The 16032-nt window shown below is 41.2% G+C and overlaps 1 protein-coding gene across 1 annotated transcript in view; it reads left to right on the top strand.

The window, feature by feature from the left end:
• Positions 1 to 16032, top strand: part of lrp5 (low density lipoprotein receptor-related protein 5) — a 64323-nt gene that overhangs the window by 8697 nt on the left and 39594 nt on the right. The window contains 6 exon segments of the mRNA XM_054619227.1: positions 3223 to 3423; positions 3543 to 3759; positions 6657 to 6725; positions 6876 to 7004; positions 12278 to 12474; positions 12590 to 12721. Coding sequence (XP_054475202.1) covers positions 3223 to 3423; positions 3543 to 3759; positions 6657 to 6725; positions 6876 to 7004; positions 12278 to 12474; positions 12590 to 12721 — 945 coding nt within the window.

Below are 16032 nucleotides of genomic sequence, written 5' to 3'. Positions count from 1 at the left end.
GTTTATGCACGGGCAACACTAAAATAAGTCACCCTCTAGCTGCGAGTATCTGTCCTGGGTATAGGGTATGTAAGTGCAGTACTCTAGTTTGAGTCTTAAGGGTGCTGTTTTACCAGAGTTTAGTTACTGATGGCAAGTTTTTATTTTTTACTTTCCAGAACCGCTTCAGTCAAACTTCCCATAAAGATTTGTTCTTTATCTCAGCAAGTCTGCAAGCTTTTAAAGTTACTTTCCATGAGATTACTGGACACAAAGAGTTTCAAATCTAGGCATTTTCTCTGTAAGTGTTTTTCATCTTTTAGGTCTTATCATCTAACCACCAACATATGACAGAAACTAATATGAAACAATATAATACACAGATAGAGAACAGAAACAGACTCTCAAAGCTCGATTAAAACGGGAGCTTAGTTGTAGACTGTTACAATCCACATTGATGTCAGTCAATTATTGACGGATGATATAATGTTGTGTCTCTTATAAGGACACTAGTTGCTGTTTTAGGACAGCGTCCACACTGACAGAGGCAGTGTGTCTTAATGCCGTGGGATTACAGTAGGCATGCGGTGCCAAACCGCAGCGTAGCAGCTCTGCCGTCCTGCCAGGCCCAAACCACAAGCTTCCCCAGAGGAACTGCGGCAGCTGCTGGGACAGCCAGTGCCTCCGACAGTGGGAGGTCAACGTCCCCGAGTCACTGACACACACACACACTCATGGAATCTGGACCCGACACGAACAGACTTTACAGACATATATATATGTCGTCCAACTTTTTTGGTTTTGTCTTTTTATCTTGTAGTGTATGAAGCATTCAAGGAAAGAAATGTAAAACTTGTTTGTGCGCATTCAAAAGGTCTTGTTGGTCTTTGTCTTTTTTTCCTTTTCAATGGCCTCTGCAGATTGTTGTCGGTAATGTTTGTGTTTCTGACATCGCACGGTTGAGCTTTGTTCCAATGAGTAGCATTCCTGCGTTGGGGCAAACAGGTTTTTTAAATTTCTTGTTTGGTGTTTTGGTGTCTTGTTGTGAACTTGACTGGGCAGTGCGGCACTGTGGGGGTGTAAATGTATTAGTCTGGATACACTGGGCCTTTAAATGTGCAATAAACGGGATTCAGAGCATTATTATTGAAGCTAAAACTTCTGTCTATGTCAAGATATAGTGGAGTGATACCACCTACCTGAGCAGAGAATGAAGTCCCTCTGTGTGTGTTGTTATCCAAGCATCTCCTTGCTTTGTTGACGTAGCCGGGCCCGGGCGCGTTTAGTTCATCTTAGCGTGCTCTACTGGCTAGCTCTTGCCCGCCACTGATAAAGACTTGCCGGCCCACGCCGTCGTTGCAGAAGCTTAGCACCCAGCAATCAGTTCCGCCCTCAGGTAAACACTGTGAGCGCTATCAACACCACTAGCTGCAATCCGCCCGCTCAGCTGTCGCCATGTTGAGAGCCGTTGAGAGGCAAAAGATATGCTCCCAATTTCATACTTAGCACCTTTAAACAATCTGCATAACTGATCAGTGAAATTAAGCTTCTCTTAGATTGGTGGAAGACTCAACTATGCTATTTTAAAAGTTCAAACATCAGCCTGATGTATGAACAAATGTTTATTTCATTCTGACTTTAGAACAAATTATGGTTGTGACGTTGATTAAAGTTGCTTCATGATTTAGTGGCTGGCTATAAGGTTTAAGAGTGTTTCTATTGTTTGATTCTTTGGTGTTAATTATTATTAAAGAGAAACCACAGTAGTATTTTTAGAATTTCACTTCCACAAAAGTGTGAGATTGACAGTTAAAAAAGATAATGGTTAAAATGGAGGCAGCAGAGGTCGAGGTATTCTCACTTTTAGTACAGGTCAAGCTGCAAAACACTTGATCCTACATTACCCACAATGCAACTGAATAGGTAAATGCCCACACCCTTCAAACCACACGACCCCAGTTTGTAAAAAAGGCTTTCGGTAATAAATTTGAAGGTTCCACGACCAAGCTGATGACATCATCAGGGTTATTTTGTCAGAATTGATTCAGGGGTTCAGCGTTTTTTGGTGTTATAAATCTAGTTGCCTCAAGTCAGTTTTTACTTGCCCCTGTACAAATTGTTTTATATATTAGCAGTTATCAAATTACAAAAATGGGCTAAAGGGGCGACTGTGGCTCAGTGGAGAGCAGGGTCCTCCTCCAATCTGGAGGGTTGGCGGGTCAATCCCCGGCTCCGGCAGTCCATGTCAATGTGTCCTTGGGCAAAACATTTACCCCCAAATTGCTACCGCAGGCTGTTCCTGCCGTGTATGACGTTAATTAGTGTCCTGATGGCCAGGACATTGTGAACGAAGGGAGATGGCTAACTTCTTTTTATAGCTAAAGATGTTTCTTCGGAGGAAAATTGAATTGCAGTGTCACCTCAGCAGGTGATTGGATGGATTAGAATTGTTCTGTTTTGCACAGTGCAAACTAAATGTTGTCTGCCATGTTTTATTTGTGAAATACAGCCTGGGTGAAGAAAGTCTCAGGATGGTGACCCCTGAAAGAAACGGGCGCCATGAGCTTTTGAGCTGTCTGTCCGTTTAAAACGTCGTATTGAAACAATAATAATGACCATAATATGAGATAGCAACATTCCAAATTAATCATTCCTTTGCCCTTTAGGTAAATAAAGGAAAGAAATAATACAATCCTCAGATAACCCATACGAGTTCAGAACCTCAAAGTTTTCCTGTAGACAGTGTGCCAAGTTTTCCAAAACTCGCTCGGCTTGTTAATTTTTTGTAAATAGCTTTTCTTCTTTTCTCAAGCAAGGCAAGAAGTGTCATTCAGCCACTTGGAAATTACACAGTTTTCCAGAAACGGAGCTGTACACAAATATTGCAAAGCCCTCTGGGTGAATAGTCAGAATGCATCATTTGGTGTTAAGAAGAACCTCTTGTGTTGAGTCAATTTATTGCTTCTCTATTTAGAGAATTGCAATTAGATCAGTTATTTCTCATAGGAGACTGATGCAATAATAATCATTTACTGGATATTAACATAATTGCAACTCAAAACCAAACAGCAGTCAGAACTTAAATGTCAAGCAATAACAGCATTCAAAAGGTGTGAGAAGTGAGTTTCTTTAGTTACAAAACATAATTGCAGTATTTTGGACTTGTGTACTTGGCGCCGGTAAAAAATAACCAAAAAAAAAACGTTGTAATGTTTTGAACGTTACTTATCTTCTCCTTTCCAGGCTCACCTCTCCTCCTGTTCGCCAACCGGCGCGACGTGCGCCTGGTGGATGCCGATGGCGTGCGGGGCGAGTCGGCCATTGTCGTCAGTGACCTAGAGGATGCGGCGGCGGTGGACTTCCTGTACTCTGAGGGACTGATATTTTGGACAGATGTCAGCGAAGAGGCCATCAAACAGACGCATTGGAATCAGTCATCCAACTGTAAGGCTGCGTGCTGTTTATTCTCCCCCCTTCCTCACAAAGTGTTAAAGAGGTTTGATGAAGAACTAATCTATTCTCTTGCCACCGTTTTTCACACTGTGTATGTTTTGTGGTTGCAGCCCTTAAAGAGGCGCTGGGAACCGGCACTACTGTGGTAGTGTCAGGGCTGGACAGTCCCGACGGGCTGGCCTGTGATTGGCTGGGCAGGAAGCTCTACTGGACAGACTCGGAGACCAATCGGATTGAAGTGGCCAACCTGGACGGCACCTCCAGGAAGGTCCTGTTTTGGATGGACTTGGACCAGCCCAGGGCGATCGCCCTCAACCCCGCTCAACGGTAACAAAGACCCGTCTTCACAGTACTCTTAAGACCTAAATGTGTTTTTTAAACCTGCTACCAATGTAAGTTATAACCCGTTACGTTAGTTGTAAAAGTGTGGTCAGATAAAAGGTTTCAGCAGTGACGTGTCTCTAGAGTAAGTCAGAATTCATAACAGAGGCCAGATGTGGTAGCACTGAAAGTCTGTCCTTTGTTATGTTGTCCCCTTCTCTTGTCAACAGAGAGGATAGTGACTGAACAAACTGTCCTACCACTAATGTCAGGAATTCATTAGACTCAAGATTCAGATTCAACACGTTTACAGGAAGAACTCAGTGTTTTTTATTTATTGATACACTGATTTTATTCCTAAATGTAATATATGATAGAAAGCTGATAGTGAATTTGAGAATGGAATTTGGTGTGGCGGTGGATTTGGGTTAACCCCATGGATTTTTAAATGCTGTACAGAGAACATGCGTCCTTTAAAAGAAACATAGTGGCATCACAGTGTAAACAATGCCTAAATATCTGTGGTACCCTAGCATACTTGAGCTGAACGTACAGGGTACAAAGATATGAGAATTAATTAAAAAAAGATGGTGGAGGAGAAGGCCTGTTCTGAAGAGTTTGCTCACTCCATGGTTTGAATTTAGAATTGCGTTTCAAGACAAGAAAAGATTAGAGAGATAAGATAATCCTTTATTAGTCACGCAGCGGGGAATTTTGCTAAACAGTTTTCCTGATGATGAGGGGTACAAAAGTCTCCAACCATGACCTCTGCAGAACTTGTATAAACACTGCTTAAACCAAGAGGTTCAATGAGTCCACTGACCTCCTTGATCTAGGGTAAATGCACTGAACCATTTCCTTATTCTGCAATTAAACACTCATATAGACAAACATATAGATTAGGATTACCACGGGGTGTGTCTGTGTTTAGAGTTGTTGGCATATCTGTTGGTAGCACTGTAACTTATCCTCGACCGTGCAGGGCAGGAGGGAGAGAAGAGGAAACACTCAGTGTTCACTATACAGTACAACCACTAGAGTTAAGGGAAAACAAATGAGATGTTACAGCCCCAAATCTGTCCTTTTTATAATGGCTTGTAGTTGGTGAGTCAAATGTAACAACAGGAATGTAGACCACAACTACAAGAAACAATATTCACATTGTTCTTGTCCTTTAAATCAGTATACAGTAGAGATGTTCTCGTACCGTTTTTTTATTTATTTCTCCATACCGTTACCTGAACTTGTTTGTTGGCTGTTGCTGAGTTCTGATTCGATACCAGTGTGTTAAAAACACATCGCTGATTTAGTCATGGGATTTCATCATCGATTTTAGATGCAGCGATTGACAGTTTACACTGCCTTTGGTTGCACATTCTGTTTTGTCGCAGAAAAGTATTGCTTTTCATTTCTCCAGGTTAGCACAACCCCACAGCTCGTATGAGCACCAAATGTGGATAAATCCCCCGTAAAAAATAGTCCCCAATAAATGCACTATTTCTTCCTTTTGAATAACATTTGATAAAACGCTACAGTGACCAGATGTTAAAAGAATTAACTTTTTAGAAGTGAAACTACTGGTCTATATTGTATATGTGAGCTGTTTTTTTAAGAGTTACGTCTTCAGTAGGAGCTTATTGGATCTTATTGGCTTAGAGCTGAGTGACACGAACGGGGTAGAGAAGTTAGAAAGTATTGAGAGACTAAAGACAACTACAGACTTCGCCTTTAAACTAATTTACCACTCGATCGTGTCGGCTCAAATAAAGTCACTTTCATTCAGGACATTCTTGCCTAAATCTGATAAAATAGTTTTCAAACATTCATCTTTCGAGTCAGGTTGACTTTCTTTGAGTATTTCGATTTCACTCAAGCCAGTCAAGTTCATATTAGTTAAAAAAAAAGTTAAGTGATGCTCAGTCAGTGTTGAGTCAGTTATATTTAAGACAACTTCAGTTGTGTTCAAACAAATTGAATCAAATCAGCTCAAGCCAAAGCAGTTCATCTGCAGTTAAAAACAGTCCTTCAAGTTTATTTTAGTAGATGGTGTATTGGACTCCTGCATTGTAGGAAACAATCACACAAACACAATCACACCACCTTCCTTTCTCTCTCCTCTCTCTGGTTTCCTGCTCTGTAATTGTTGTGTCCACGATGCCAAAGGAATGCAGATCACATTCATTCATTCTGAGACTGTATGTACACACACATAACTCTGTGTGTGTCTTGCTCTATTTTTCACACACACACACACACACACACACACACACACACACACACACACACACACACACACACACACACACACACACACACACACAATACCACAGCATTTAATAAGTAGCATTCAAACCAATAACTATCGGTTGTACGACAGGCTGATTTATTGGGCTACACTTTATTTTACTGTAGATATAATTTATGGTGTACTACACCTATTTACCGGTACATCCACTTTCTTTTTCATGAAATGCATAGTACTTAGTTTATTGAGAAGTGTTATTATAGTTCCTATACATGAATGGACTGATCATAAAATAAGAAAATGAATGACAAGACAATAGAATGACGTGTACATGAGAAACAGAAATGGCGTGAGAAACCTTGGGGAGGAAAACAAAAGCATGTGAGATATGTAGATACAATGGAATAACAAAGAGGAGGAAGGCAAAAAAAGGATAATAAAACTATATATATATACACTTACACATACTAAATTCATTTATTGTCTATTTGACCTTGTTTAAATGTGTGGCTTTTCATCTGTGAAGCACTTTGAGCTTTAAAAAGTGCTCTATAAATAAAGTTTATTATTACCCAACTAATTTGTATAGAAACGGGGCTATACATGCCTCTAAATGACAAAATGGTGTTTATTCATTGACTTATTTCTTTCCCTCCAGCTACATGTACTGGACAGACTGGGGAGAGGAGCCCAGGATAGAGCGTGCTGGAATGGACGGCAGCAACAGGTACTATAGAACTACACAACCAATAAGCAAACCTTCTGTAGTCACAGTGATATTTGTAGAGTACAGTATCCTCCAGTGTAGCCAGATGTACAGAAGCAGTAGTGGAAGCAGCAGTTGTACATCATGTTGTGTGTCTCTGTCTCTTAACAGGAAAGTCATAGTGTTGGCGGACATCTACTGGCCCAACGGTCTGACCATAGACCTGGTGGAGCAGAAGCTGTACTGGGCAGACGCCAAGCTCAGCTTCATTCACAGAGCTAACCTGGACGGAACAGCACGGTACGGCCCTTTGTATAAACTCATGAAAGTATTCTAAAAAAAAAGGTTATTTGAAGGAGATACACTTAATCTTAAATACCTGTAATCATAAATTAACTTAAATTAAGGGAGAGGAGAGGATTGTTCCAGATACCGTTGAGTTAAACAACACACAGAAAAGTCTAATGCTATGAGAATACAGCCTGGCTGTATAGTTGGCTCAGAACTCATTCCTCCCTGCAGCTTACACTAAAGCCAGAAACAGACAGAGTCAGCGCTGTGATGATATGAAATATCTTCCCCCAGACGACCAGAATCCGGATGCTGTAGCAGTAATGATGCTAGCAGATATATTTGCAGAGAGCAGCAAAAGATCTGGCAGAACAGGAGGAGCATCTTTACATTTTTTTTTGGCACACCTTAAACTACTTAAACTTCACTCCCTTCATGGCATGTTTCTCAAGAACTCTGTCAGTGCACAATGCAAAGAACATTTCCTTAAAGATGAATTAGACTTGGCGGTCACTGATCATAAACATACATTTTTTTCTTCCAAACAAATGAATCAGGACTTCCAGTAATGCAAAAGAATCTAAGAGTAACTGTGTGTGTGCGAATGGTTTATGTATATTGCCTTTTTAGGTCCTGTTCATTCCCACTGCTTACTTATGTGCTACATCTCTTCCCGATGCTGTGAGCTTCACAGGGAGGGTGTAACGCAGGAATCTTACGCTCTCAGTATGCTCTGTGTGGATACCTGTGCGTGATTTCCTCTGTGGGTGTGTGCTGCTTTTTTCGCAGAAAATGAACGGCTGGTGGTAAAAGGTCTATCTATTTCCTCCCGTTAATTCATCAGGTATCAGTAAAGAATAAGATTGTTAATAAAACCCGATCTTTAAAATCTTATCAATTCCCATCCCTGCAATTCTCAGTTCAGACTTTTACAGTGGCCACGGCAAGTAGCTGCATTGCTTCTTCTTGTCTTGGTTAATGCGATTGTTTTTCCAAAGAGGCAGAAAGGGGAACCTGGTTCCCTCGTTGTACCTCAACCAGACAGAGCTACAGTTACTGGGAATCGAAACCCATGTCATATTTTATCATATTTTATCTCGCTAGTCCTGTAACACAACCCCTTACACAAACATTTAAATAGATACTAAGTTATTTAATTCTTCCATTAATGAATGGTTTGTGATCCATTCTGCGGGTATCTCCACCACCCCAGTAAGCCCACATACCCGGTCCCCTGTTGGGTCGAGTCTGAGCACATAACAAAAGCTTTAACACCACTAGCTCACTCCATATGGTCGATTCAATTATCAGCTGCTACTACGGACAAACATACATTGTCTGTTTGATTAAGGTGGAAATAAAATGCACAAACATTACAGCACAGAGTACAATTTTTCACGATCCCTTATTGAAACTTGAACGATCGGCAGGAAATTCTTTGAGTGTTCGCTTCGTTCAACTTCTTCCCAACAGAGAAATGGGAGGAGGGGAAGAGAAAAATAGCTGCACAGACAGAGTGAAAGAAAAATAGAGAGAGTATGAGAGAGTTGTCCAACACAAACAGAGCTGTGGTATGGAGGCCCCAGTCAAAACACACACAGCACCACACACACTCCCAGTGCATCTCTCTCACAGCTCAATCTGTGCTTCTCTCCTTTAGTCAGCCCATCTGCCCTCTTTCTCCACATCTTATCGTTAGCTCTGTTTCAGAACGTATCAGGTCCGACCCAGTAAGAATATGACTTTTAGGTAAAAATAAAAAGGTTCAGATATGAGACCGACCTGTTAAATCAGCATCCGAACAGCCAAGAAGCTTTGGTTGCATGTCGTTCCCCATCTCTCCCCCTGTCATCTCTCTATCGTCATGGACACAAATTGTTTTTTTAAAAAGTAAGGCACATACTCATAGCCTTTATTCACACTCTTATTTTGGCTCAATATTTAAAGGCAATGTATCATTCCCGTTTCCTGGTTCATACTTGTTTTTTGGGTTTCTACTAGAACATGTTTACATATTTTAATGTTAAAAAAACTCTTAATTGTCTCATACTGTCTGTCTGAATATACCTGATTTACTCTCTGTTTGAAACACTCTGTTTTAGCCATAGAGATAAAAAAAGGAGAATAAGTAGACATTCCCATTTAAATCATCGTAGCAGGATGGTCAGAGCGGCGGCCATTTTTATGTGCACTGTTGCTGTTGTGAGCGTTATAGGCGGCTAACTTCCATAAGAACTAAACCGACTTAAAGCAAGTCGCAGACTCTCTGAGATGAGGTTTTGCAGCAACGACTAAAACAAGCAGTGGAGTACAAACTTTACGAAGCGCAGAGAGCCAGAGTAAATGAGAAAAATTTAACAACTTCATTGCTTCATCCACACACTCATGTCACAGTGTAGGAAAGCACATTGCTGTCGCCAGATAATTGACTACTTTTTTGGCTCATTTTCTCTAAAGTGTAGCATTTAAGTATCGTGGAATTCAAAAGTTAGCTAGCTAACTAGCCAGCCATCCATCTCCGGAGCTGTGTCCACTTTCTTCCCTGGCGAGCCCAGACAACATTGCACTGTCGTGTTGTAACCATGACAGCTAACAACATATGCCTTTTTCTCTTTTGTACTGGTCAAATGACCACAGGAAAGAATTCAATGTCCGCTCTACTCCTGTTCTATTTCTATTGTTTTAGCGCATTTCAACAGAATTACATTGCTAGGCGAAAGCTTGGGTCCATCTTTACATCCGTCGTCACTCCTCCGCATTCCAAATATGGTAACCTCCGTTCATTGGTTGTGAGAAAGCAACATGGCAGCGGCGAAATCGCCAAACTCGAGGCTTCATAACAGCAGTCCACAAACCAAAGGGTAACATCACCATGACTACGTCCACCTCTTTATACAGTCTATGCTTTGTACGTGTACGGACACAAACTGGTACACATTTAGAATGTTAATACCTAAAACTATGAAACAGTGTATATATTGTGTAGTTGTGACATCACAACCGTACGGAAAACATGATGGCTCGTACGGGCTCTGTGTATCTCTCCACGGATTGAGCGTTTGGATACTTATACACTATATATAAAGTACCTTTACTAAAAAAGACATGGAAATGTAACGCGGTAAGTCAGAAATGACTGTAAAGTCAGCCTTTCTCTTGGAAACTACTGCCATTGCAGCGTAATGTTACCTGCAGCTAACTTCTACAGATGTTACTATTCTACTGTGTAGAGGTTGGATTAAACCCAAACCAAAATTCTGTGGAAATGTTTTCACGCTGTTGGAAAAATAGGGTATTCTCAGCCAACGATTTTCTTCCAAGGACAGCAGCACACTATGACTGTTATCACTACATCCACTAGCTAACCCTTTTATTGCTTGATGCTGCATGAAGCTGCGTTTTTATGTAACTACAGCACTTAATGTGTGTAGGTATGTTAAGAAGATAGGATATTGTGTTGTACAAATGTTCATAGAGTCACAGGAAAGACCTGTGCAGCTCTGTCAAAAGGGAGGCTTTAATGTGAATATACCTGACAGCTTGAGTAAGAAATTAATTGGCCTGTTTTACAATTAATTTGCACACACACACATTCAAAAGTTGAACACAGCTTTGAAATCTGGAGTTGGTTAAGTTTGTTCTTTCTTTTTTTTTTCCTTAACCACTGCTGGCAGCCTTCTTTGCTTTTATAGCACAACACACACACACACACACACACACACACACACACACACACACACACACACACACACACACACACACACACACACACATACACACGCGACTAAAAATGATGATTAATGAGAGCCAGTTTCTGGTGTGTTGATATTCTACATACAAGCCTCCTTTGATCCGGCGACTAAGTGCGTTTGTGCGAGTGCGTTTTCCTGTAAGTGATTTCTAAAGTGTGTTTTTAGAAAAGAACCACTCTCTCCTGATCAAATCTAACGCACACTTTGCCAGCCGTCACGCTCTTTGTAATTGTTTGGCCCTAAGGTTGGAGATAGGGAATACCTTCACCAAGGCTGCACAATCTTCTAAATGTGTTGCTGTAATGATACTTCCACATTGCACTGGAATGTGGTCTAGATATTCATGGTCCAAACTTTCACTTTTACTCAAGAAATGTAATGATCAGATCGTGATAAAACGTAACGAACAAATTTGTGCACCACAGAGAGTAACGCCTTTACATTCCAATTATTTTATTATATCAGCTTTTCTTGAAAACCACCCTAATGCATAAATGTTCTGCCAGGAGGGCAAGCTCTTGTGATTTTAATGACCGTATGGCTTTCCTCTAGCGCCACTCTCATGACACATTTTACACTTAAATTTAAGTTTCACTGCTGATGAGCCCAAATCCTCTGCTTGTTGTTCAACACAATCGTTTTGTGTGGTCTAATAAACATTGGGGTTTAGGGGTGAAAAGAGGGACTTCAGACTTTTAGGCCTCTGTTTTTCTTCCAGCACACAGCCAGCAACAATAATGCAAAGGCAGTCAAAATGCTGGTGCTGAAACAGGAAGCCAACACGTGCATGTCTTTATATTGTACTATAAGTCAATAACGTCAAAATTAACGAGGTCAGGTCTCTATATCCTACGATAAGATGATAAGGTGAAGATTATTGAGGTCTTGTCCAAATACCCTGCGATAAGTCGATAGCATAAAACTAATGAGGTCATGTCTATATTTCGTACGATAAGTTGTTAACGTAAAAAATTAACCAGATCATCTATATATCGTACAATAAATAGATATCCTAAAAATTAAAATGGTCATATCTATATAACATAGGAGAAGTTGATACTGTTAAAATGAGCGAAGTCATGTGTGAAGTCAAGTGGTCTTGTCCATATATTGCACGATAGGTTGATATGGAAAAATGAACTAGGTCATGTCCATATATCGTGCGATAAGTAGATGACGTAAAAATGATCATGGGCTTGTCCATATATGGCAACGTTAAGGCTTATTAGGTAGCGCTGTGCACTTTTCACACTGGTTTTGCCTGACAATGATGCCTTGTCTTACAGCAAACTCAAGAGCAAAATGCAATTTTTGTGGCTTAAGCGGACAACTTCAAAATTGCGTAGAACGTTTGCTCAAAACCACATGCATTTGTATGATTAAGGAATATAGGGCTCTTATGGTGACACAATTTAAGATCCATTAAAGCAATAATCCATGGCAGACAAGTAGCATTTTGTAATAGGATTCTCAAAATCAAAATTCAAACCTTCCTCTGATTCTCAATACTCTTTCCATTGTGTCCTGCAGTGAAACAGTGGTGGAGGGCACCCTGACCCATCCTTTCGCCCTAACGCTGTCTGAGGAGACTTTATACTGGACCGACTGGCAGACGCGCTCCATCCACGCCTGTAACAAACACAGCGGGGACAAAACCAGAGAGATCCTCAGTGGGATTTACTCTCCCATGGACATCCAGGTCCTGGAGTCTTATCGGCAGCCTAACAGTAAGTCAAACGTTGTGTTTATGTTTAATATGCAGTACAGTACACATGCATGTCGCTTAACCTATTTTCTCCATCTCTTGTCTTCCTCTCTCTTTCTGTGTCGGCGTCACTGCAGTCCAGACTCCCTGCAGTGACAACAACGGAGGCTGTAGTCATCTCTGCCTCCTCTCTCCAGTTCAGCCGTTCTACAGCTGCGCCTGCCCCACGGGAGTCCAGCTGAAACCAGATGGGAAGACGTGCAAACCAGGTTTGGATCCTTTTTACACCAGTATGACTACTAACCAAACAGCCACTGGCAATCCCTAAGAAAAGAGCTCTTTTCAAAAATGATTATGACTTATAAATGTTGAAACTGCAAAACGGTTTGATAAACGTGCAAGACGCTGGAGTCAGATTTAAAACATTCTATTGAAACCCAAATTGTTGTCAAAGACTGAGGGAGCACAATTTAGAGGCTATTAAGAACAATTTTGTGCTCAAGTAAACAATTTAATTACACTGACACAACAAAATAGTCCCATCAACAAACCCCGGTTAACAAGACGAGGCTCTGTGTTTTAAGATTGGTCGGTAAATTGACGATATTCGCAGACCCCTCTCACTGAGGACACTCCATCCCGGTTGATCCCCTGTGATTCCCGCAGGGAAAGAGGGCTCACTGAGCACTAAGTCCACGACCCCCGGGAAGTGAGGAGGTCCGGGGTGGGGTTCTGTGAAGCTTGCGTTCAGAGCAGCAAGCCACTTTCACCTCAGGCCTTTATAAGCCTACATACTAGAGCCGGTCACGGCCCACGGCCATGGAGGAAATGCCCCTGGCCAGCCAGCAACCAGGGAGAGGATCCCCCCTCCCACACACACACGCCCAGCAGCCATCTCTGATCCCGCCAAGTTGAATCAACCAGGCAGCTGCAGACACCATGCAAAAATATATATGGTTCATTTTAAAACTATGAAGCAGGACTGTCTAGATTGTAGGCAATTAATGAGAAGTTTTCTTTTTCATATCAAGCTGAAAAAAGCCGTTGTAAAGAAACATCGATCTGGATGCCTATATATGTTTCAGTAATCGATGCAAAGTGAAAACATTGATACATATCATCATCTTTAAAATAAGGCTTTTATCTAGAAAGTCCCATGACGCGTCTTGTGTCACCATTCCTCTTTCCAACAGGGCCCAGTATTAACATTGTCCAGTCATATTTTAGTTGCTTGATGTGAGTTGATATAAATGTAACTGATTGTTTTCAAATAGGCAAATGATATATTGCAGGATTATACAACATGTGTATCGAATACAATTACAATTGCCTTTTATAATGTGTCCAAAGTATCGTATCTTTGTCCCAAAGGACCAATATGATATGGTATAGTGACAATTCACACCGCTAGCTTGACTCGTTTAGTTAATCTAGTATGCGGCCATTGTCTGCGCTGTGTAATGTCGTGTCCTAGCTGAGAGTGCATCAGCTTGAGAACGAGTAAAAAAACGACCTCTCTGCCTGCAGAGTGGGACACTAACTGACCGGCCCGCCATGTTGATTCCCACGGTGCTAAAACAATGGATCGCTTCTTCTGCAAAAAAACACAACACTGTGTTTGAGCACGTCTGTGTCTGTTAGGCTGCGTTATGTGAACGTATTCAATTTGAACGAAGCATGCCAGCCAATCAGTTAGCCACTGTTGACAATAAAAAAAAAAAACAATGCTCTATTGTGTCAGCCCGCAGTGTGTGTGTGCGTGTGTGTGTGTGTGTGTGTGTGTGTGTGTGTGTGTGTGTGTGTGTGTGTGTGTGTGTGTGTGTGTGTGTGTGTGTCTTTGTGTCCGTGCTTCTAATTTGTTTTGCTTGGCTGGTTAAATTGAAGCCGTTTGTTATGCTGGCAGCAGAGCGTGTGTGTGTGTGCGTGTGAGTGAGACTGTTTGTCAGGGGTCTCTAAGTGTCTCAGAATGAAGTCGAGCGAAGAGAAGAGTGGAATCACAGATGCTTTCCCTCCTTCCCTTTTCATTCTTTCCCTTCATTTACCCCCCCCCCCTGCCTCAGTCATTTAGGTAACGACGGAACAACTTACAATGTCAAATCTGATTGGTGCCAAGGCTGAGAGATGCCAGATTTTTGATTGGTTGTAAAATTAGAGCTGGAACTAGAGAGGGAGAAAGATTTACATGATTAGCAGAACTATGTGTTTTTAATATCTAAACTATCTGACATTATTTTCAGATATTGAAGATGATGTACTATGTAGTATAACGAGTGCATAATTTAATAACAGATAATTTTTTATCTTTGTAGATTTTTTATGACATTTTAAGTTTCTGTATCGTTTTCTTCTATACAGTCGTGGCTTTGTCTTTGAGATTCAGGTGAATCGGCCTGAAAATGTGAGACAAAGGACGAGAGAGAAAGACGGGGAACAGAAAGATAGAGACACTTTGAACCGCTTTAAACAGGAGCTCTTCAGAGTCAGAGGTGTAAGAGACAAAGAAAAAAAAAAACAGTTAATTGTCTCCCATGAGGTGAGTTTGGCTCCTGTTCAATCTGAAGCAACAGCCCAAACACAGAGGAGGATCCCTCAGGACAGTAGAGCCCTTTGTTTCCAGACTGGATGGAGTAAGGAAAGTGATGAGCAGGAGAGCTTTGCTCACGCTTCAAATCTTTTCCACCGCAGACCGATAGATGTTTTTCGAATTGGTGTCTATGACTTTACTTGCCTGTAGGCCATTATTATTATTGGGCTATATCCCTGGGGGTTAGGGGTTCTCTCTGCTTTAGGTAGTGCTGGAAAGTAACTAAGTATGTTTACTCCAGTACTGTACTTAGAGGTGCTAGATTTTAAATTCAGAGCATTAATATATCAATCAACAACTATTAACTATGTAAAGATATAATGTCTACCTAAACAGAGAATGAAGTCGCTCTCCCACTGCGTATGTTGATATGAGAGCTTCTCTGTGCTTTGTTGACATGGCTGTTTGTGCTGCACTGCGCTCTTACGGAGTTTACAGCTGATAATGCTGTCCATACCGACGGAGCCGAGAAGCACTGCTATTGTTGGCATTTTAAGCATTGGTAGCTCTGTTAGCGTCTAGCCGCCAGCTCAGCAGTCCCCATGTTGAGAGCCGTGTGGAGGCAATCCCTCGATTGTATATGTGCTCTGAATTGTTGAATTTAGCACCTTTGAAGTCCCCGTGAAACGGAGGTCAAGAGCATCTTTAGCTTCTGTACTGTGAGGTTTCCCCGAGGAAATGGATGGTTTGAGCAGTGTACGGTAAAAAGAAGGATTTAAATCAAACCCCTTGCATTTCATTGGAACACTATAGTGGACAGGCTACAGAGGACTCTGGCTCCACACACACCTGCCTTGTCACTAAAATTTGCTGATTGATATTTGCATGGCTATCATGAATATTCTTGGTTGGAATTAGTTGGCATTATCTTAAGTAAGCACACATCATATTTTGTTTCACAGGAAAAAAGGTTAAAAAAATCCACTTTTCATTTCATAACCTAAAGTACAATTTTGAGGAACTCTTACTTTACTTTACACATATACTGACTTGTGA

This window comes from Anoplopoma fimbria, chromosome 19 (assembly GCF_027596085.1).
Source record: "Anoplopoma fimbria isolate UVic2021 breed Golden Eagle Sablefish chromosome 19, Afim_UVic_2022, whole genome shotgun sequence".
In the NCBI taxonomy this organism is placed as follows: Eukaryota; Metazoa; Chordata; class Actinopteri; order Perciformes; family Anoplopomatidae; genus Anoplopoma; species Anoplopoma fimbria.
Note: the sequence above shows the minus strand (reverse complement) of the source record. Positions and strands in the feature narration are given on the sequence as shown.